This window comes from Phodopus roborovskii, unplaced genomic scaffold, assembly GCF_943737965.1.
Source record: "Phodopus roborovskii unplaced genomic scaffold, PHOROB, whole genome shotgun sequence".
NCBI classification, from domain to species: Eukaryota; Metazoa; Chordata; class Mammalia; order Rodentia; family Cricetidae; genus Phodopus; species Phodopus roborovskii.
In genome coordinates this window covers 53,269,397-53,290,436 of record NW_026126480.1, presented here as the reverse complement: position 1 = coordinate 53,290,436, position 21,040 = coordinate 53,269,397, and the positions used below count along the sequence as shown (strand labels likewise).

Below are 21,040 nucleotides of genomic sequence, written 5' to 3'. Positions count from 1 at the left end.
GCAGGTAAATCTGTTGAGTTCAGGCCACTTTGGTCTACAGAGTGAGTTCCGAGGCAGCCAGGAAAATAAAACAAAAAGCCAACTGTGCGTATTACTGCACATGAGGGCATATATGAAGGTTAGCTACCTCTCTACTGTGGGTCCCAGGGGTCGAATTTAGGTCAAGCTTCCTTAGCAAGTGATTTTATTCACAAACCCCTCTCACACCTGTCTCTAGCCTTTCTACCGGAGTTTCTCTGCATGGTGGAATTTGGGTACACAAGGGCTACTTTCCACATGAAGTTTGCAGTTCCCCTTCCTAGTGCTACACCCCATCCCACCCCTCCACAACAGCAGGTCAAACATGGCTTTAGAAAGAGCATTTTATTTAGAATGAAAATATAGAACTGTCTCTGCTGCTTTCTGTGGGGAGGGGGTAGTGGGCTGGGCAGGTTGAGAAGATGGTCCCTTAAAGAATATGGGTGTTTGCCTTGGTACAAAAATCTTCCAAAAGCCAGGTGGTGCTTTCAACCTGGGCCCCAGGCTGTGGAGAGGTGTAAACTGGCCATGACCTGCCCCAGAGGCACTAAGCAGCAAACTGCCTGGTGTGACCTGGCCACCGAAGCTAGGTGAGAAGGGGTGGAGGAGGAGGCAGTGTTGGGAGCAGGCCCCTGGTGGTCCTATGTATCGCCATTCTCTATGCGGCCCAGCTGCTCTTCCAGGCGGCTAATACGCTCCCCCTGTTCCTTGACCAACACCCGAAGTGCCCGAAGCTCTTGCATCACCTCTTGGAATTTCCCAGATTCCTGTAAGGACATATGGAAGTGTCAGAGGCCATCAGCCATAACCCATCCTATAGTAGAGGCCTGAGGCCCAGACAATTGGGCAGCACACTGAAATGTAGGATACATACACCAGCCCCAGCGAGGATGCCACTGGGAACATCAGAAATTGTAGTAGCTGTGGAGGCTCCAGAGCGGCTGGAACTGGCAGGCCGACTGTCTGACAGCACATTTCGCCGGCTGACCTTCAGGTCTCGTTGTTTACTGGGCACATAGGCTTCCCGTAGTGAGATCAGGATGGGATCTGCATCCTGCCCACTCACCCAATCCTCTGCCTCAAGAGCAGCCTCAGGTCCGGCTGTGTCAGGGTACAGATCATCCTGGAAGAGGTCGGACTGCATACCAAGTAGGGGAGGTCAGAATCAGTTGGAAGCCCTATCAAGGGTCTTACATCTGGTCTCTGACTGCATCAACATTCTCCTAACTTGTACTGTTTGTTTTGTTTTTTGAGACAGGGTTTCTCTGTGTAGCTCTAGCTGTCCTGGAACCCACTCTAGATCAGGCTAGCCTTAAATTCACAGAGATCAATCTGCCTCTGCCTCCCTGAGTGTTGCGATTACACCCATGCACAACCACTGACTTGTATTCTTTTGTTTTTCAAGATAGGGTTTCTTTGTATTAACAGCCCTGACTGTCCTGAAACTCACTCTGTCAACCAGGCTGGCCTCGAACTCACAGAGACCCGCCTGCTCCTGCCTCCTGAGTGCTGGGACTAAAGGCATGCACTTCAACCACCCAGCTCTAACTTGTATGTACTCTTACCAACCCATCCTCCAAAGGCTGATCCCCTGGGACCTTCAGAGCTCAACTCTCCCTTTTCACTTTGAGCCACATCTGTGGCCACAGATGGATTGTGGGCTTTGCTCCAAGACATGGCTGGCACACTGAGTCCGTGAACACCAGCTGAAGGACAGTGGGAATGTGTTCCATGCTCCTGGCTAGGCATCTGAGGCCAAGTCACTAGTAGCCAGGCCCCTCCCCATGGGATTAATGGCCAGAGCCCTCTCCTCCTTGTAGCCCCTCCCCACGTAGCACCATCCCAATCCTATTGGTTCCTCCTCTTATGGTAGGCTCTCTATCCCTGCCACCCTGCTCTAAGTGCCTTGGCCTCTGTCATTGCAGGGCCCTGGTGTGGCCCTTCTGCTAGGGAAGGGAGTGGGTGGACAGGGTCCCAGCAGCCTCACCTTTCTTGGCACAGTCATGACTATGGGCTCACACTTGCGCTCATGAAGTTTGTAGAACCTGGAAAAGGGAGGGAGCCATGGTGGGACCCCTACAGCTGTCCAGTTTCCCCACCTGGGCATTTCCACAGGCTGGCCTGAGACCCACGCACAACCTGACTTGTGACTTCAGCTGACTTGTGCTCATGGCCTCCCTGTCTAGAGTCCCTCTAGAGTGATAGTGGGTTTTCTTTTTTCTTTTTTCCTTTTTCGAGACAGGGTCTCGTTGTGTAGCCTTGGGAATCTGAAACTCATTATGTAGATCATCCTTGCTTCAAACTAATGGAGATCAGCCTGCCTCTGCAAGAAGCTGGGATTAAAGGCCTGTGCTGCTCCCTTTTTTTTGAAACATGATTTCATCCATCCCAGGCTGGCCTTGAACTTACTATAGAGCTAAGAATGACCTTGAACTCCTGATTCTCCCAGCTCCACCTCCTGAGTAAATTACAGGGACGTGCCACAGCCTCTGCGTTAGTGTTGTGGTGGAACCCAGGGCTTTATGTTAGGCAGACACTCCACCAACTGAGCTACATCACCTGCTCTTTGTTTTTATTTGTTTTGTTTGAGACAGGGTTTTACTATGTAGCTCAACTGACACTGGACTTACTATGAGGCCAGGTTGGTCCTCCTAACTCCCAAATGCTGGGATAATAGGTGTATGGCTGCATGCCCAACTTAGCCTCTACAATCTGAACTTTTACCATGGATGCTGATGACCTAACCTTGCTCAGTCTGACACCCCTTCCTCCCCAATCCTGGCTGGGTCCTCAAATAAACTCTGCCTATAGACCTCAGAGGACTTCTTACCGGGCAATTTCACACTTGCTGACCTCCAAGCCCCTCTTAGGCATGCTACCCATACCCCTCTGGGGTTCTTTGCTGGTGAATGTATTCAGGAAGTGGATGTAGGGGGGCTCATCTGTGATCTCAAAGTAGCGGATGCTGGAGTCACCCTGTGGGAGTAAGAAAGCTCAGCATTTGACCAGATCCCTTCCCTGCCTCTCAGCCCTGGCCTGTCACCCTATCCAGCCTCACCTTGCCACAGACATAGACCACGCTGGTGTCTGGGTCATAGAAGGGCAGCAGGGCCCCATTGCTTGAATCCAGCTCCTGCAGAGCCATGGGCTCCTCAAGGTTTTCCTAAGCACATAGGGGACAATCAGGCCAAGTCAGAATCTTCTCCTAAACACTCCAGGACTGGCCTCAGCCAGTCTCACATGACAGTCGGCAACACTCCCCAACATGCTAATGGTTTCTCCAATCCCAGGTCCCAATTTCCCAGCCTTCTCCAGGTCTTAAGGCTATTCCACACCAACAGGCAAGTGCTGAGAAAGTCTGGTTATAGTAAGGCTGAAGAGGCAGGCAGTACCAGCCCACGCCTCAAAGGGGCCCTCGAGTTCACTGTACAGGAGTGCTTTGCTGAGAGACAGTGTAGCAGGGTAGGGACTGGGGGCTCCCAGGAGGGTACCTTTACGGTTTGTGCAAGCAGAAAGAATGTGGGAAGCACTGAGGAATGTCAGGGAGAGCCAGAAAGCTGGAGGCAGGGAAGGGAGGGGCTGGCAAGGGCCAGGCTGAGGATCTAAGCAGTGCAGGCTTCTCCATGCTGATCTCTGTCTGCCTGGCCCAGGGAGGAATATCCTAGGCTGAGGCCCAGGTCTCGAGCTTGCCTGCCTGCCTGCCTTAAGCTGGCTACATCACTCACTGGGTCCCAGAGTGCTAGTTGCCGTTCACTCATGCGGCTGAAACCGGTGGTAAACACCTTGCCATCGGCCAGAAAGATGGCCCGCATGGGCCGGGCTCCCTCATGAGCCTTCTCCCGCTCCTGCAGAATGGATAGAAAGTTAGTGCAGTGCAGATCAAGACTCTGAGCCTATATACTGCCATCCTTGCCCTCTGGGGATACCTACTGCCACCAGGGTGCCCCGCCTGGGATCGATGATGCGGACACTCTTGTCCTTGCAAGCTGAGCAGAAGAGGCTGCCATTGTGGTTCCAGCTGACATTGTAGATGAGGTCAGGGTGCAGAGAGTCCAGGCGGTACAGCTCCTCTGCAGTGCCCACATTCCAGATAAGCACCACGTTGTCACAACCTGGTAGGCAAGCGGCCATCAGCTCGAGCAGGTCCAGGCATGCAGTTGTGGGGCCATCAGCCCACTAGACCCACTCTGGTACTACACTGGGTCTCCCTCTTTGTAGGTATTCATTTCCCTGTCTGTTAGATTGTCTGTGAGAGGCTGCTGCACATTTCACAATCACCCTGGAGAAGGGTATGAGGGGGCAGGGAGTGGTGCAGACCTGCACTGAGAAGCACATTCCGGGCTGTGGGGTGCCAGGTGATGATACCCACACGCTTGGTATGCCCCTCAAGCACCACTACTGGCTCAGTCAGTGGAGAGGTCAGCCCATTCTCTGGAATCTGCCATACCTGTGGTAGGGAGAGGGAGAATGGGCTCAGGCCTGTGCCTGTCCCACTGCCAACATCCTTCAGCCACACCGGGAGACCAGGAGACCCTCATTTGAACAATCCTATGCTCACCATGACTGTGCAGTCCTCTGAGCCACTGGCAATGACTTCATCATTGTGGGGACACCAGTCAATGTCCAGAACAGGTCCTGTGTGCCCACACACTGTTGGGTAGGCCTTGTCAATGCGGCCTGTCTATAGGCATTAAGGTGGAGTCAGAGTAGGACCAACAACCCAAGTCTCCATTCACCCCAGCATCTGTGGCCCTTCCATGGTATAAGAATGATGAGACTACCCTGTTTCCCAGATGTGATTCTGTGCAGGAAATGCCTGCAGACTCTTATCCAGACTTGGTGGCAATAAACACTTTTTCTACTTGCACCAACACCTCCTGGGCAGTAAATCTGGATTATGACTTGTCTAGCAGTTGCCACAGGTCAAGAAATGGCACCAACTGCCCTGCCCGCAGGTGTGGCCCGTGTGCCCTCATTCCTCCTCTCCACCCTGACCCACTGGGGCCCACCTTGCTTAAAGGGAGCACCATAAAAGCACCCCCACCACTGGCTTCCACAATCACTGCCAGGAACTTGGGGTTGACTGCGCAGAAGGTACTGTCCCAGGTAACCCGGGACACTCGAATGTCCTCATAGCACTGATCATTCTTGACCGGCTGTCCAAACACATGCCGGAATTTGCTCTGTCGCACCACCTTTCGGAAGGACATGTCTGCAGGGCAGAGACATCTGGATCAGCTCTGGCCCTCCAAAGAGACACACAGAGCCATGTCACCAGGGAATTGGTCACGATGACACTGAGGGTTCCTGTTTCCCCAGTTATAGAATGGGTTCATAGGTGAAGACCAACAGATTCTTCCCCCCTAGCCTCTCCGTAGCTCTCTTATCTGTGTGTGCACCCGTGTGTGTGTGTGTGTGTGTGTGTGTGTGTGTGTGTGTATGTGTGTATGCGTGTATGCATGCGCGCACGCGCGCGCACCCGTGTGTGGATGCTGCTGGAAGGAAGACAGAGCATAGAGCTTCTGTAGGTCCCAATTGGTTCCAAGCAGTGGAGACTGGAGGCTGGGTAATGGGGAGAAGAGGCAGCAAAAGGGTTTGGTCTTCCTACTAGGCCGCAACTGAGACCCAGGGAATGTGCAAAAAGCTTCAGGAAGTCGAGCCTAGGCACCCTGGCAGAACAGGGGTCGCGAGGATGCTGCCTGGTCCTCAAAGTGGCCTCGGAGCCCGGTCCAAGGAGAACTAGGGACCCAACTTCCAAAGATCCCTGCTCAGGAAAGGAGAGATGGGCGGCTGGGGGGGGTTGGGCGCCGCGGGGGGATGCGCTCTTCGGGCTCACGCCCCCCACCCCAGGCCCACATCTGCGCCCCTACTCCGGCCCTGCCGCTCTCACCGCTCACCGCTCACCGCTCACCGCTCGCCAGGAGCGCCGGGGACTGCGGCGGCGACCTCGGGCGGCTCCGGATCCCGACCTCTGGGAAGCAGGAAGCGGGAGTCAGGAAGTGACAGAGGAGTGGGACGGGGGCGGGGCAAAGTCACGCGCAAAAGGCGGAGCTTTATAATGCCCCGCCCATGGGGCGAGGCCTGATCGCTAGGCCCTCAGCAAGCAGTTAGACAGAGCGAGTGGTTGGAACTACCTCACAGGTACAGCCAGCCTTAAGAATCTCCTGGCCTGGAAGAGTGAAACTTGGCCACCGATTTCCCTACTCATTTCCACCGGCCAGGATCCTCTCGCTCCGCCTCCAACATTTTCACGTGTGTTTGTTTTGTGTTTGAGACAGGATCTTACTATGCACACTTGGCTGGCCTGGAACTGGCACAGAACTCACAGAAATCTGCCTGCCTGCATTTGCCTCTTAAGTGCTGCTATTAAAGGCATATGCCACCACACCCAGCCAGTTTCAAGGTCGGGAGTGCGTGATGTCAGTTGACTATGTAAATTGAAGAAGTGGAAGTCCATCGTACACCCTGATGGCTCCTGCTTGGGCTTAGTGAAAATCAAAGTAGATGACCTAGGGGCCCGTGCACCTTACTGTCTTCACTCCATCTCATCAGAGCCTGGATTTGCCTGAGATTCACCCTATCTTGTCACATCCTGGAGGACTTAGGTGTCCCTTAGGATTCACAAGGTAGCATTCCTTCCTCTGTGTCCCCCTCCCTGGGTGACCAGCGGTGATATGTGGATATCTTTTCCAGGAAAAGAACAGGGGCATGGGAGGAGGCAAGAGCCCGAGGTAAGAAGTGCTTTGTTTACCCTGCATGAATCCACCCACTGTGTGTGGGAGGGTACGTGGACTTGTGTCCCATTTCAGTGGTCTCCACACTCTGTGAAAAAACAGGAAAGGATATGGCTTGATTAAGGCCTCCCAATTGGGATTCAGTCTTAGTTTGTTCTTTCCGAAGACTTTGGAGTTCTCACTGTTCATAAACCATGGAGCCAGGCAGCCGGAGTGTGGCTTGACTTGGGTAGCTGGGGTTCTGTGGGAAGTCCACATCAGGCCAGGGGGCTAGGGTTCCATATAACCCCCCACTCCCACATCACCCCACTTCAAATAAAAATACAGCTCCCATGTTCCTTTCCCAGAATTCCTGTCTGACCCCTGCCAACTATCCCAGGACACCCACCACTAGCCTCTCTCAGCACGTTAGTGACACCAAACCTCCACTCCCACCTCAGGCTAGCATACCCTGGCTTAGGAAGGCCTCATCCTTCAATGACTCCAGGTCTCTGCTCAGGTGTCACCTCCCCTTAAGGGCCCTTTGGGCTCACTTCTCACCCAGTCACCGTCTGACTTTTCCTTATTCCCATCTGTTGTTCTTAGTCTCAAATGCTACGCTGTGTAATTATTTGGCACCTTGCTAAGATTCCTGCCAGCAAACTAAAGACAAGGACTTTGTTGTGCCCCCCACACACACCCCATCCTTCTGTTGCCCAAAAGGAGACCCCACCCAGCACCCTATGTAAAAACACTTCATGCTGGGTGAATAAATGAGCAGCAGGCCTGAATATAAAATTGCAAAATATTCATATTCACAGTCCTCAGAACCAACAGCTGGTTCCTTGGGGGGGGTAAACCCACAGGGATCTCACCTGGAGGAAGGGGTCCCCAAGATGGCAACAAATCCACTGGGGTGTGTTCCCTGAGCTGGGACTGTTTGGGGACTGAGGTCTCCCTTTCTGGTTCCATCTTCTCTAACACAAACCTGTTCTGTGGGCCACAAGGAAAACTCTTTATCCTGTAAAATTCCCAGGGTGCATGCAGCTCTGTCTCCCATATGGGAGGCTCTCCCCTTGCAGACCTTGCAGGTGGGGCTGGCACATGCCCTAAGAGGTAGCACTAGTGGGGTGGGCCACAGTTGAAGGCAGGGAAGTTTTATTCTCTGATCTGATGTTGAGGAGGCTTTGGGACCCCCCACAAGAGAAGAGAGAGGGTTACTGCAGAATGTCCCAAGGGAAACAGGAATCCAGGCTCTTCCCTCAGAGACTTGGACTCCATCCAATGGACAGAGGTAGAGGGAAAGTGAACCTGTCTTGCGGAGGAAGCACCATGTAGTGTGAGGAGACGGATAATTGGTGCAGGCTACTTGCTAGGAGGCTCTGGCCAGTGTCCAAGCATATCAAACTGGTGATTGAAGATTTACTCTACCACAGAACCATTTTACAAATGGGTAAAGCAGGTCCCCTGAAGTCTAAGAGCTTTGCCAAAGGCCACATAATGCATAAGTGGTAAGGGCAGAGCTTAACAACCCTAAGAGACACCCTGAACCCTAAACATCTGTCTCTAACATGGAAAGCTGGCCAGAAAGCTATCTGTTAAATGATCATTAAATATTTGTTAGAGCCAGGTAGTGGCGGCAACACCTTTAATTCCACCACTTAGGAGGCAGAGGCAGGCAGATCTCTGTGAGTTTGAGGCCAGCCTGGTCTACAAAGTGAGTTCCAGGACAGCCAGCACTACACACAAAAAGAGATGCTGTCTCTAAAAACAAAAACAAACCAAAAAAGTGTGTGTGTGTGTGTGTGTGTGTGTGTGTGTGTGAGTTAATTCAACAAATGCTTCAGAAATATCTCTCCCACTGGTTTTGTTGCCTGTGGTGGTTGAGTAAGAATGCCTCCACAGGCTCATATATTTGATGCTTAGTCACCAGGGAGTGGGACTCAATAGGGTTAGAAGGATTAGGAAGTGTGACCCTGGGGTGGGCTTTGAGGTTTCAAAAGCCCATGTTATGACCAGTTCACTCTCTCTGCCTGCAGAGAGAGGTAGCTCTCAACTACTCCTCCAGCACCACGCCTGCCACGGTGCTCCCTGCCATGATGATCATGGATTAAGCCTCTGAAACTGCAAACAAGCCCCCAGTTACTTTCTTTTATAAGAGTCGCCTTGGTCATGGTGTCTCTTCACAGCAACAGAACAGTGACTAAAACAGTGCCTATGGTCCTGTCAGGCTACCATTATGCTTTAAAGCTTTCATGGCCATCCTGTGACATTCTCATGTGTGTACCCTATTGTAATCAGCAGCAAGAGAACATACCATCCATTACTTTGCAATGCTGGTAACTGAGCCCAGGGCCTTGAGTGTTTTAGGCAGGCACCCTACTAGTGAGTTGTATCCTTAGCCCATCCTTTTTTTTCTTTTCTTTAGATTTATTTAATTCAGTTTATATGTGTACCTGTCAGAAGGAGGCATTGGATCCCCTGGAGACAGAGTTTCATGTGTGTAAGTTGCCACATGTAGGTGTTGAGAACCAACTTTGGTCCTTTACAAGAATATTATATGCTCTTAGCTTCTGGGCCATCTCTCCAGTCCTACCAGCCCTTGCTTTTTTTTTTTTTTTTTTTTGACCCAGAGTCTCACTATGTAACCCAGGTTGACCTTGAACTTATGTGACTCCTGCCTTGGTATCCTAAGTGCTAGGATTGATTACAGGAGTGAGCCATGCCCAACACGTTACCCCATCTTACAGATCAGAAAACTGACATTAAGAAGGAGTTTGCAACAAAATGCAGATCTTACTGCTCCCCTCCCATCTGCCTGCACAGCCTGTCACCTTGCCTTTTTATGATGCAAGTTTCTGGGGGTAAAAGCTTCACATAAGTGACCACTGTCATGGACACCTCAGCCACTCCCTAATGGGAAAGAATGGGGGTGGGGGGAGAGACCTGATCTGGGAACACAGGGTAGGAGGAGAACGCTGGGTGGGTGAAGAGGGGGTGATTGGAGGGGAGAGTGTGGGAAACAATTTTCATCACTTCCTGTTTTGCAGCATCTGCATCTGGAGGAAGAACTGGCTTAGCCCTGTGACTTCCGAAGCTTCCTGGGACCGTGGTGCCCAAGGCTCTCTGCCTTTGGCCAGCCTCCTGTCTGTGTCCTGGGGTTCAAACTCCAACACACTCTGCACCCGAAACTCCCCCCAGATCCTGTCTGACCCTCCCTGTAGGCTGGTAGCAGGTGACATTAGTTTGGCTCTTGAATGGAGTCAGACCTTGAAGATTTCTGAGACTCCCACCCTCAAGGCGCAAAGATGGCTTGTCTGCAACCTTAGCAATCAGAGGATCTCAGGTGCTCCAGGCAGATGGTGGTACTGTCTTCCTGTCATCTAGACCCGTCCCCTGAAGGGCCATTTTCCTATGTCACTGAAGTCTGAAAAGGCCATGTGCCCCAGAATTTCACTGTGTGCTAGGCTCCTGCAGATGCCACATTCACTTTCCCTTTTAATCCTCATATGGCCCTCAAAGCATGGCCAGTTACCAAGCCAGGGTGTAGCAGAGCTGGATTTGAAGCCAGATCTGGCTGCTACTCACTTTTGTCTGATTGCTCCCGACTCTTGGTTGCACCTGGCTGGGGAAATCCTGTCCCAGGCTCTGTGTGCTGGGGGCAGGTGAATTTCTCAGACAGCTTAGCTATGCCAGGCCAACTGGCTGGTTACTGCTTTAGGCTGTGGGCTCCTGGAAGCCTCCCCTCTCTACAGGGACTTTTCAGTTAGGTGCTCAAGCCAGAGAACCAGACAAGAATGGGGAAAATGAGGGAAAGGTTAGAGGGCAATCAGACCAAGGCCAGAGGAAGTGCCCTCTGCTGTCTTCCTCCACCAGGATGGAGGCAATGAGGGGAAGCATAGATTGGGGGGGGGGGCGGCAGGGGTAGAACTCAGCAGGACCATCCTCAGCAGTTCAAGGATGCTGAGTAGCAGTGGGTGTTGTGGTAGTAATGGTAAAGCCTGGCTAAACCAGGGTGGAGACACAACCCCCTATTTGGGACTTTTGGCTAACTGGTTTCACTTCTCCTCAGCCCTCTGTCAGGTTCATGGGAGTGGATGGGGTTTTTCTCTACTGCTTTTCTTCATGTTCCCACCTCTCTGCTGGATGCTTCGTTGGTTTCCTCTGACTCTTCTACTGCCCTGGCAGGCCGGGGCTTCCAAGTCACTCAAGTGGGGCCTACTTTGGGGGCCTCTTTTGGTGTGACATTGGTAGGGCTTTCTCCCTCAGGAACAGCTGGTTTGTCTAGGTTCTCAGGGGCCCCAGGCATGGGATCTGGGCTGGGGGTGCTTTCCTCACCAGGGTTAGAGGCTGACTCAGCCCCACAGGCAGGGGTCTGGATCTCTGTGCTTGACTGTGGCTGGGTCAGGGAGTCCACTTGAGCCTGGACCACAGAATTTGACTGTGGTTGGGCTGAAGGGTTCACTTGAGGTTGACCCATCGAATCCAACTGTGGTTGAGTAAAAGGGTTCGCCTCAAGTTGAACTATAGGATCCAATGGTGGCTGGATGAGGGAGTCCTCCTTAGGCTGGACCACAGAATCTGACTGTGGCTGGATTGAGAGGCTCACCTCAGGCTGGACCACAGAATCTGACTGTGGCTGGACTGAGGGGCTCACCTCAGGCTGGACCAGGGGATCCAATTGTGGCTGGCCTTCAGCTGTTGGTCCTGATGGAGTTAGGCCCACAGAGGCCACCTGGGTCTGTGGCTCAGCTGGCATGAAGCTGCCAGGCCATTCCTCACAGGCAGCAGCTGCAAAGGAGGAAAGTACAGTGCGCAGCAGGGCCCGGAGGTCAGCACTGGCTGCCACACACAGGAAAGGGCTCAGGCAGCTGTTGAGCAGGATCAGATAGTCAGAATAGACCAGGGCTTCCCAGAGCAGGTAGCCAGGGTATACATCCCATAAGAAAGCCAGATAGAGCAACTGTGCAAGCTGGTAGGGCAGCCTCAGAACCACATAGGCTGACAGAATGGTCTTGGCCACACGGGCAAAGCCATGGCGGGCCATAGTCCTAGGCTGGTGCCCACAACAGGTCCTGCAAGCAGTGGCTTGGGTAAGCACGTGGCAGACCAGCAGCAAGAGGAAGGGCAGGAAGCCCCCCAAGATCTCAAGCATCCGCAGAGGCAGCTCCTCGCTGTCCCAGAAGTCCAGGCAGATGACCAAGTCGTACCACCAGACAGCAGCCTCGGGGAAGACCAACCAGGGCACACTAAATAGTGTGGCCAGCACCCAGACCCCAGCACATACCCAGAGGGGTAGACGGGCTGGGCGGCGCCCTGGGTACCAGCGTGGGCACAGCGCCAGCAAGCATCGGTCCAGGCTGAGGGCTGTCAATAGGAAGAGGCCGGAAGAGTAGGACACACCCCATAGGAAGTAGTAGAAGCGGCAGGCGGCAGTGCCCAGTGGCCAGTGCCCTCCATGCTGTATCTCCAGGATTTGGAAAGTTGCTGCTGCCAGGAATAAGAAGTCAGAGAGGGCCAGGCTGAGCAGGAGCAGAGCCAGTCTCGTGCCAGCCCCGTGCCGGGCCTGCGAGCCAGCCAGCCATGCCATGAACCCATTGGCTGGCAGTCCCAGGAGCAGTAAAGCTACCAGAAAGACTGTGTCCCAACTGCCCTGAGGGTAGTAGTCCTCATCATTGAGCTCTGTGCGGGGACCGTGGCCAGCAGCGCCCAGGTTGGCTTCCAGAGCAGTGTCCATTCTGGGTCCTCAGGGTAGCGCTGGGCATAGATTGCCAGTCTGCTGAATCAACAAATATGTGATGGCTTGGTATGAGAGAGATGGAGTTGTACCTCATGCCAGTCACTGCCCCTCTCTGGTCCAGTATTATCACCTTTTGAGTAATTAACCCATGCCAGGCAGTTGAAAAAATAACCTCATGCAGTCACCCTATAATCAATTTTACGAGTGAGGAGAGGACTGTCCACTATGTGACCATACAGATATGTCAGCAGCTCAGGCCATACTTAATCATCTTGCCACATGGAATCCACATGCCTTAGTGAACTAAACCAGAGGGTTTCAAGTTTGTCGGGGAGACTTAAACCTTGTCTTGAGACAGGGTCTTACTGTGGAATCCTGGCTAGTGTGGCACTTGCAGTGTAGATTTGGATTGCCTCACACTTGAGGTAATTATTCTGTCTTAGCCTTTTAAATGCTTTGACTTTTTTTTTTTAAGATTTATTTTTGGGGCCAGGCATGGTGAAAAATGCCTTTAATTCTGGCACTTAGGACACACAGAAGCAGGGAAATCTCTGAGTTCAAGGCTAGCCCAGTCTACATAGCAAGTTCCAGGCCTGCCAAGGGCTACATAGTGACACTGTGTCTCAAAAAAAGAAAAAAAAATATATTTACTTTGTGGATTTGAGTGTAGATATCTATGCACTTTGGGACCTTTGGAGCCCAGAAAGGGGTGTTGGATCCCCTAGAACTGGAGTTAAATGGCAGTTGAGAGCTATTATGTAAGTGCTGGGAACTGAACCTGGTTCCTTTGCAAGAGCAGCAAATGCTTTAACAGCTGAGCCATCTCATCTCTTCAGACCAGTTTTTCAATTTTTTTTTTTTTAAAGTAAAAGCAAGTTTAATTAGTTAAAAACAAATTTGGGATGGGAGTTAGGATCATCATCACTTCTAGGAGCCATGACTCTGGGAGAGTCAACTTTTAAGACAAGCTCTCATGTAGCTCAAACTAACCTCAGTCTCATTACAGAGCTGAGGATGGCCTTGAACTCCTGGTCCTTCTGTATTCACCTACCCAGTGCTTAGATTTCAGCCATGTACCGTTCTGTTCAGTTTATGCAGTAGTGAGAGGATTGAACTCAAGGCCTCCTATATGTCTGGCAAGCATTCTACCAACTTAGCCACACCCCCTGACCCTGCCTCTTGTTTCTTTGAGACAGGGTGTCACTATGTAGACCAGGCTGGTCTTGCAGGTTAAATGCTCTTCCTGCCTCTGTTTTCTGAGTGCTGGAATTACAAGGAGTGCATGCACCTCATGCCCAGCTTCAGCTCTTTTCCCCACAGCTTCAAGTCTTGTGTTAAGGTAAGAGTACTAGAGTGAAACATCACGAATGGGGAGGGATGCTCCAAATTAAAGGTGTGGGAGCACCTTTACATAGCGTTCCAGAAGACAGGGTTTGAGAGTCATTTAAAGAAAGCAATGCTGGTAATACCAGTACTTGAGAGGTGGAGGCAGGGAAATTGTCATGAGTTCAAGGCCAGCCTAGACTACAGGGTTTTAAAACTTCCTCTCAAACAAAAGCAACAAGTGGTACACACCTGAAACACCAACATTGGAGAGTGGAGCGAGAGGGTCAGGAGTTCAAGGCTAGCCTTTGATAGTTGGGGTTCTGAAGCCAGCCTGGGATACATGAGGCATTATCTTAAATCAGGAAGAAAGCAAAAGAAAGAAAACTAATCGATTATTCCTTCACAAGATCCTGATATACTGGGGTTTCTAACGTTTACAATTCCAGGAAGGCATGTGCCAGTAGTGCCTTCCTCAGGACACCAAGTGAGGTGTGAGCCTCCAGGCCCTGGCAGGCTGGCTGGGTCCTGAGCGCAGCTCGGCCTTCTTCAGTGTCTTACACTGCCGCCTGTGTTCCTTTCCTGCACCTCAGAGTTTAGTAGAGGAGCCCCGTTTGTCCCTAGAGCTACTATACAGAGGAGGAAGTGGACTCGGACGCATGATGACAATGAAGTGGCAGGGAAGGGGGGCAGGGGGAGGGGCATAACATGATGACACCCAGGCAAGCGTCCCAAGTGCCTTCTGCTGTCCATACTCTACCTCCCTCAGCTGGCAGAGGGTGGAGAGGGACTGGCTATAGCTACCTACAGAACGTATCTGGATCATGCATGAAACCCATGGTTGCAGCCACTCTCCCTATGGCTGCCCACCTCCACCTCTTCTCAGAATCTCCTCCATGAGTTCTAGCCCCAATGGCCTTGGAGCCTAGATGCCCCTCCCTTAGGGCTGGTAGCATTGCCTGGCTTACCTGGGAGATACAGGCCAGGTAGAAGGAGCAGGGTTCTGCCTGTTTGCCCAAGGTCTAGCCACCAACCAGCCCCACGATGGTGCCTGCTGCATGGCGCCCAGTGGCGATATGGAGGCCGACAGGCAGGAAACCCAAGCTGAGGGAGCATCAATCATTCATGGGTCTGCTCTCTGGGAAACCCTAACCGTGGCCCCATAGGGCTAAGTCACCAGCCAGGGCCCCCATCTCAACTAGGTTAGAAAATGGAGACCCTTTGCTGGGAATTCCTCTGGCTCAGGGCACCATGTGTCATCCCCACCCTCCGTCAGCATCCAAGGCCTCTTTTCTAAAGTTTCATATGTCCTCTGCTCCAACTAGGATGTCACTCCACTGGGGACCAAGGTAACAACTCTCAGCCTTTCCCAGTATTCCTCCTCCTGCCTAAGGGGCTTTCACTGGTCTTTACTACACTAAGTTGAGCCATGTCACACTCTGGGATTAGTGCTTAACTCTGCAGCACTGTGCCTCCATTTCACAGATGGGTAAACTGAGACTTAGAAGGAGTATTGGCTGCTTCTACTAGTTAAGACATGGTTGAGCTTAAGTATGAACTGGCTGTTGTGTCCTGGGACCCTCACTCCTAAGAAGAGTTTTCAAGACCCACCTGGTACTTCCAGGCCACCCTGGGGCAGAGGCCAGGGATTAATTAGGCTGGCTGCCTGACTCATTTACCCTAATCCCCCTCACTCTGGATCCCAGGTGATGAGCTCAAGCCTGAGGGGTCATAAGCTCTCTGGGCCCTGAGAGCCAAGGGCACTCCAGGGAGCTGCTTGGCACTGAGTCCCTTATTGTTTCCATGGCAACAGAGCAGGGCTCACAGCTGGTTCCTGGCCCCCAGAAGACCCCTGAAGGAGCTGTATCTCCTGGGAGTGCTGCTGAGGGCTCCACCTTGGCTAGAAGAAGGAGCAAGAAGGAGAAGCAGCTGCCCGGGGCCCAGAAGGCCAGTTCCGGGAAGCAGTCCTCTGGCCAGGGCTCTGAGGCCTCAGGAAGCAGCAAGAACCCCCCAAAGACCAGAGCAGGGCAGGATGAGCCATCCTCAGCACTGTCCAGTCAAGCCTCTCACCGACATTCCCACCGACATCGTCCTGACCCTCATCAGGACGCTGCCCAAAGGACATATGGGCCCCTGCTCAACCGCGTCTTTGGAAAGGTCGGGAGTCTAGGGGTGGGGGAATTGAGGCTAACTCTCCTTTTCTTTATCCCTTCTTGACCCTGTATGCTCAGGCCTCCTGCCTCTTGTGCCCCAGATTGGGAAAGACAGGACAGGGCAGAATTGTGGCTTCTTGTACCTCAGACCAGGGGAGCCAATGCAGGACAAGGTTGGCTTTGGGCCACCTGGCATAGTGCGCAGAAGACCTCTTAGAGAACTCATTGGAAGCTCCAAGAGCATAGGGAGAAGGTGGCTCTCTGCTCATGGGGTCTGTAGGATTTCACCATCTTCAGCTGCTTTGGTGGGGCCATCCCTGCACAGTGCACTTGGGAGGAGGGGGCTGGAGGAAGTGTGGCAAGTGGGGATACATTGGCTTATTCCTATACAGGACCGTGAACTGGGCCCTGACGAGTTGGAGGGTGAGTATCTCTCATTGTTGCTGGGAGGTGGAAGGAGACTCTGAATCTGGCTTCCTGTTCTGACCTCTGCTAACCCCTATAGAACTTCAGGCTGCCTTTGAAGAGTTTGACACTGACCAGGATGGCTACATTGGCTACCGGGAGCTGGGCGACTGCATGCGGACGCTGGGCTACATGCCCACGGAGATGGAGCTCCTGGAAGTGTCCCAGCATGTGAAGATGCGAAGTCAGTCATGGAGCCCTGCTGGATGATTGGGTTGGGAGCCAGTGTGGTTACCTAGCAGTGGGTGGGCCACAGTCATGCTACTTTTAATTTTAGTTATTATTAGTGGGGGATGTGTGTGCCATTGTGTGCATTTGGAGTCAGAATGCAACTGTTGGGAGTGAGTGCTTCTACCATGTGGGTCCAGGGATTACTCAAGCTCAGGCCATCAGGTTTGGTGACAGGCACCTTTATCCATGGAGTCATCTACTGCTCTTGGTTCTTTCTTTCGTTTTACAACAATTTCCAAAATGAGCATGGGATTGGTACACATCCTGGCTTGCTTTCTGTTGCTGTGATTAATACCATGACCAAAAGCGTAAAGGGTTTATTTTGTTATCAAAACTTACAATCTGTCATTGAGGGAAGTCCGAACAAGAACTCAAGTCAGGAACCTGGAAGCAGGAACTGAAACAGAGACTGGAGAAATGCTGCTTACTGGTTTGCTCTCTAAGCTCCTGTTCAGCTAGCCCTCTGCCCCCCATTTTCTTCCGAGACAGGGTTTCTCTGTGTAACAGTCCTGACTGTCCTAGAACTGCCTCTGCCTCCCAGGGGAAGTACCACTCACAATGGAATGCTCCCTCTCACATCAACCACTAAGAAAACGTCACACAGACTTGCCTATGGGCCACTCTGATGGAGGCAGTTCCTCAATTGAAGTTCCTTCTTCCTAAATGACCCTATCTTATGTCAAGTTGACACACAAAATTAACCAGAGCCAGGCATGGTGGCACATGCCTTTAATCCCAGCACTGAGGAGGCAGAGGCAGGAGGATCTCTGTGAGTTCAAGGCCAGCCTGGTCTACAGAGTGAGTTCCAGGTTAGTGAGGACTGAATAAAGACCAGGCCTCACACAACAATAACAAAAAGCACAGTGCACATTCTAGGGTTATGCATCTCTTTCCTCCCAAAGGTGTTCCTTGTCCCTTGGAGTCTTAGGGTACTAATGACATTTTAGAACTGAGGGGCTGACAACGTGGCAGTGCTTTTAAAAGGCGTTCAGTGTAGATGGACTTTCTCTTCCACTGCCGGCCCCAAAGAATGACACAGAGACATTATTAATTATGGAAGTTTGGTCTTAGTTTATTTGGGCTTGTTCTAATAGCTCTTATAACTTAAATGACCCTTTTATTTTTATCTGATCTGTGTTTTATCTCGTGGCTTGTACCTCATCTCTCTGTGCTGCCCATCCTGTTTCCTTTGCATCTGGCTGGTGACTCCACCTTTCTTTTTCCCAGAGTCCTCTCTGTCCCTGGAAGTCCCACCTAAACTCTTCCTGTCTAGCTATTGGCCATTCAGCTCTTTATTAAACCAATCACACTGACACATCTTGACACAGTGTACAAATATCCCACTGTTTAGTGTTTCCTGCTCAGCTCTACCCAGCTATAGCCCTGATTTCTAGTAGCTATAGCACTGCTCCATGGAGTAGTTTCTTCCAGGCCCATCCCAGGATGAGAGCAAGAGGGTTGGTAAGCCATCCAAGGCCTTACACATCAACAGGACTGAACTTGGGCTGCCTCCTCTGAAACCAGGTCTCTTTCTGGCCCACTGGGGCTTCATGGAGAACAAGAGCATCCCTGACCCCGCAATAACCAAGAAACCCCTCTTTGAGCAAGGAAGTAGGTTTGCCTTCATGGGTTCAGAGCCCTGGTAGGAAGACAGAAGAATGTAGCATCACCACTGAGCAGATTGTGACATTCTGCCTGGGTCCACAGTGGGTGGCTTCGTGGATTTTGAAGAGTTTGTGGAGCTGATAAGCCCAAAGCTGAGGGAGGAGACAGCTCACATGTTGGGTGTACGAGAGCTCCGCATTGCTTTCCGAGAGGTAAGGAGTGCCAGCATGAACTACATCCTTACTGGGAAATCTCAGCCTTCAGGAGGCCCAGAGAGGCAAGACTAGGGCCTAGGGACAGGTAGAAAGGCTTAGCTTAGTCCCAGTGAGGTCGCCAATCAGGGAAACCTCCCAGAGGAGGCAGTGCTGATTCTTGAGAGTGGGGAGGTTTAGATCCCTGGTGGGGACATCATTGCCCTGGATCAGGCAAGAGTAGAACCAAGAATAGGATGTAGTACAGTTGGTAAAGTGCACACCTAGTATGCACCAAGCCCTCGATTCAAGCCTCACCACCAAACAAAACCAGGGCATAGTGGTGAACACATGTACTCCACTAGTGAGTTTGAGGACAGCCTGGCCTTCATGAGAGACTGTCTCAACGATATAAACGAAACAAACCCAAGACAGACAAGCATGTTGGCCCACACTTTTAATCCCAGAACTTGGGGGGGGGCAAGGTAAGAGAAACTGTGAGTTTGAGACCAGCCTAGGCAGGATGCCTATCTCAAATAAAAAAGTAACAAACAAGAGTAGAGCCACATACTGAGACACACGGGCAGGAGCCCTGCTTGGACTCTATTTTGACAGTTTGACAAGGACAGGGATGGACGGATCACAGTGGCAGAGCTGCGGCAGGCAGCACCAGCTCTGCTGGGGGAACCACTAGAGGGCACTGAGCTGGATGAGATGTTGCGAGACATGGACCTCAATGGGGATGGCAGCATAGACTTCGATGGTGAGTCACCCTCACAGACACACCCCTCCCATGCCTCTAGCACTTTGAACCTCCTTCAGTCCCTGACCTGGGTTGGCCTTTCCCTACCCCTCTCTCCTGCAGAATTTGTAAAGATGTTATCTACTGGGTGAGGCATCTGCAGGAACAACCAACTGCCCCTGAGGCCCAGATATCAGGCAAGAACCAGACTACTACACCCTTCCCCAGGGAGGGAGAGATCCTCCCCGACTGAGGGCTGCTTCTACCCCTGACCACACCTGACTATTCCAGTGTCTGCTGCACTGTCTTCTCCTCCCACTCTCAAGCTGTGGAGGGAAAAATGGCAGCTGGTTGCAGTTCTCAGAACAAGATTTGGAGGTAGGGAGTTCCCCAGCATTCGATGCATTCAAATAAATCAGGCATAGTGTGTGGTAGGGAATTCCTAGGACACGGTGGATGGAGAGGTGTATAACGTACTGCTTTGAAAAATGAACTTGGCCTTGGTAGAATGGCTCAGCATGTAAAAGCTCTTGCCACCAAGCCTGAATTGGATCCTTGATAGTTATGTGGTGGGGACCAGGGTGGTGGTGGCACCCTCCTTTAATCCCAAGCATTTTGGAGACAGGTGGATCTTCAAGAGTTCCAGGCCATCCTGGTCTACAGAGTGAGTTTTAAGACAACCTGGGCTACACAGAGAAACCCTGTTTTAAAAAACCCAAAACCAACCAAACAAAACACACACACACACTCACTCACAAGATAGAAGGAAACCAACTTTACAAAGTTGTTCTTTGGTAGGTGCATGCTCTGTCCATCCCCCTCACCCCTGTCACGAATGAAAAATAAACTTGAACCTGGGTGTGGCTGTACATGCTAGTAATCTCAGTATAGAAGTTCAAAGCGAGAGGGTAAGAAGTTCCAACAAAGAAAGAAACTGAAAGGAAGGGCTGATCTTAGGTCTCCAAAGGGTGGTCAGGGCCTTGGTGGAAAAGTTTCTGCAGAGACAAAAATAACACGAAGGGAAGATATGGCTTGAGCCCTTTCTACAGGTGCCAAAGAAAAGGGTAATTACTGACAGATGGAGGACTTCATTTAAGGTTAGCCTGGAAGGTAACAGACACAGGATATCCCATTCAATAATCAAACAGAGGAGACAAGCAGGAAAACTAAGAATTTTGATTTAAACTAGGAGAAGGCTGAAGAAGAGGAAAGGACATAAGCCCCCTACACCACCTTTGAGACAGGGTAGTCTGGCTGGCCTGGAACTCAGAGACCCTCTTACCTCTCTGTCTGGTTCCCAAACGCTGGGATTAAAGGCATGCAACACCCACCCACAATGGAAATATTTATGCCTCTCAGTATGTTTCAAGATAAAGAAATACTGTTTATAGTGTCTGTTTAGAGTTTAGGTCTCCAGCATTTTTTGAGAAGTGTGGCCATCGACATCTGGGTTAGATTGGTTAACTAACAAAAGGCAAGCTCTGGGTTGGAGTGTGACTTAGTGGCACAGTGCCTGCCTTGTATTGGCAAGGTCCTGGGGTGAGTGCACCACTAAAAAAGGAAAAAGAGAAAGAAGGGGCAGAGAGATGGATCAGCAGGTAAAGGTGCCAAGTCTGAAGACTGAGTTCAGTCCCTGGGAGAACTGACTCCTACAGCTGTCCTCTGACCTCCACACACGGGGCGGGGCATTGCATGTATGAACCTCTACTCCGAAATAAATTATGCAATTTAAAAAAAGATTTACTTATTATAAATACAGCATTCTGCCTGCATGTATGCCTGCTGGCCAGAAGAGGGCACCAGATCTCAATACGGATAGTTGTGAGCCACCATGTGGTTGCTGGGAACTGAACTCAGGT

The 21,040-nt window shown here is 51.5% G+C and overlaps 3 protein-coding genes across 7 annotated transcripts; 1 reads left to right on the top strand and 2 right to left on the bottom strand.

Moving 5' to 3' along the window:
* Positions 1-344: 344 nt before the first annotated feature.
* Coro1b (coronin 1B) lies at positions 345-6,042 on the bottom strand. 5 transcript variants are annotated; one of them, XM_051193552.1, is made up of 11 exons: positions 5,909-6,042; positions 5,028-5,230; positions 4,577-4,699; positions 4,336-4,465; positions 3,949-4,130; positions 3,744-3,863; positions 3,077-3,181; positions 2,849-2,994; positions 2,006-2,063; positions 893-1,156; positions 345-785 (listed from the first exon to the last, which is right to left on the bottom strand). In XM_051193552.1, the coding sequence occupies exons 2-11, from the start codon at positions 5,226-5,228 to the stop codon at positions 660-662; spliced, it is 1,455 nt and encodes a 484-aa protein (XP_051049509.1). In that variant the 5' UTR covers positions 5,229-5,230; positions 5,909-6,042; the 3' UTR covers positions 345-659. The 5 variants fall into 5 exon arrangements, with proteins under 5 accessions (XP_051049509.1, XP_051049511.1, XP_051049508.1 ...); XM_051193554.1 differs by having other exon boundaries at positions 5,930-6,036; XM_051193551.1 differs by having other exon boundaries at positions 5,916-6,032.
* A 4,896-nt stretch (positions 6,043-10,938) lies between these two features.
* On the bottom strand, positions 10,939-12,468 carry Gpr152 (G protein-coupled receptor 152). Its single transcript, XM_051192092.1, has one exon. The coding sequence runs from the start codon at positions 12,466-12,468 to the stop codon at positions 10,939-10,941; it is 1,530 nt and encodes a 509-aa protein (XP_051048049.1).
* A 3,122-nt stretch (positions 12,469-15,590) lies between these two features.
* Positions 15,591-19,398, top strand: Cabp4 (calcium binding protein 4). Its single transcript, XM_051192091.1, has 6 exons — positions 15,591-15,951; positions 16,340-16,370; positions 16,453-16,596; positions 18,351-18,460; positions 19,055-19,202; positions 19,305-19,398. Exons 1-6 carry the CDS (start codon positions 15,598-15,600, stop codon positions 19,331-19,333), a joined length of 816 nt encoding a protein of 271 aa, XP_051048048.1. The 5' UTR covers positions 15,591-15,597; the 3' UTR covers positions 19,334-19,398.
* The last annotated feature ends 1,642 nt before the right edge of the window (positions 19,399-21,040 follow it).

Coding starts and splice junctions, on each gene's coding strand:
- Coro1b (XM_051193552.1), bottom strand. CDS start 5,228: ATGTCCTTCCGAAAGGTGGTGCGACAGAGCAAATTCCGGCATGTGTTT. Junction 3,182..3,743: donor AACTAGCACTCTGGGACCCA/GTGAGTGATGTA, acceptor CTATGTGCTTAG/GAAAACCTTGAGGAGCCCAT. Junction 2,064..2,848: donor AGCAAGTGTGAAATTGCCCG/GTAAGAAGTCCT, acceptor TCCCTTTTCCAG/GTTCTACAAACTTCATGAGC.
- Gpr152 (XM_051192092.1), bottom strand. CDS start 12,468: ATGGACACTGCTCTGGAAGCCAACCTGGGCGCTGCTGGCCACGGTCCC.
- Cabp4 (XM_051192091.1), top strand. CDS start 15,598: ATGGCAACAGAGCAGGGCTCACAGCTGGTTCCTGGCCCCCAGAAGACC. Junction 18,461..19,054: donor TCCGCATTGCTTTCCGAGAG/GTAAGGAGTGCC, acceptor CTATTTTGACAG/TTTGACAAGGACAGGGATGG. Junction 19,203..19,304: donor TGGCAGCATAGACTTCGATG/GTGAGTCACCCT, acceptor TCTCTCCTGCAG/AATTTGTAAAGATGTTATCT.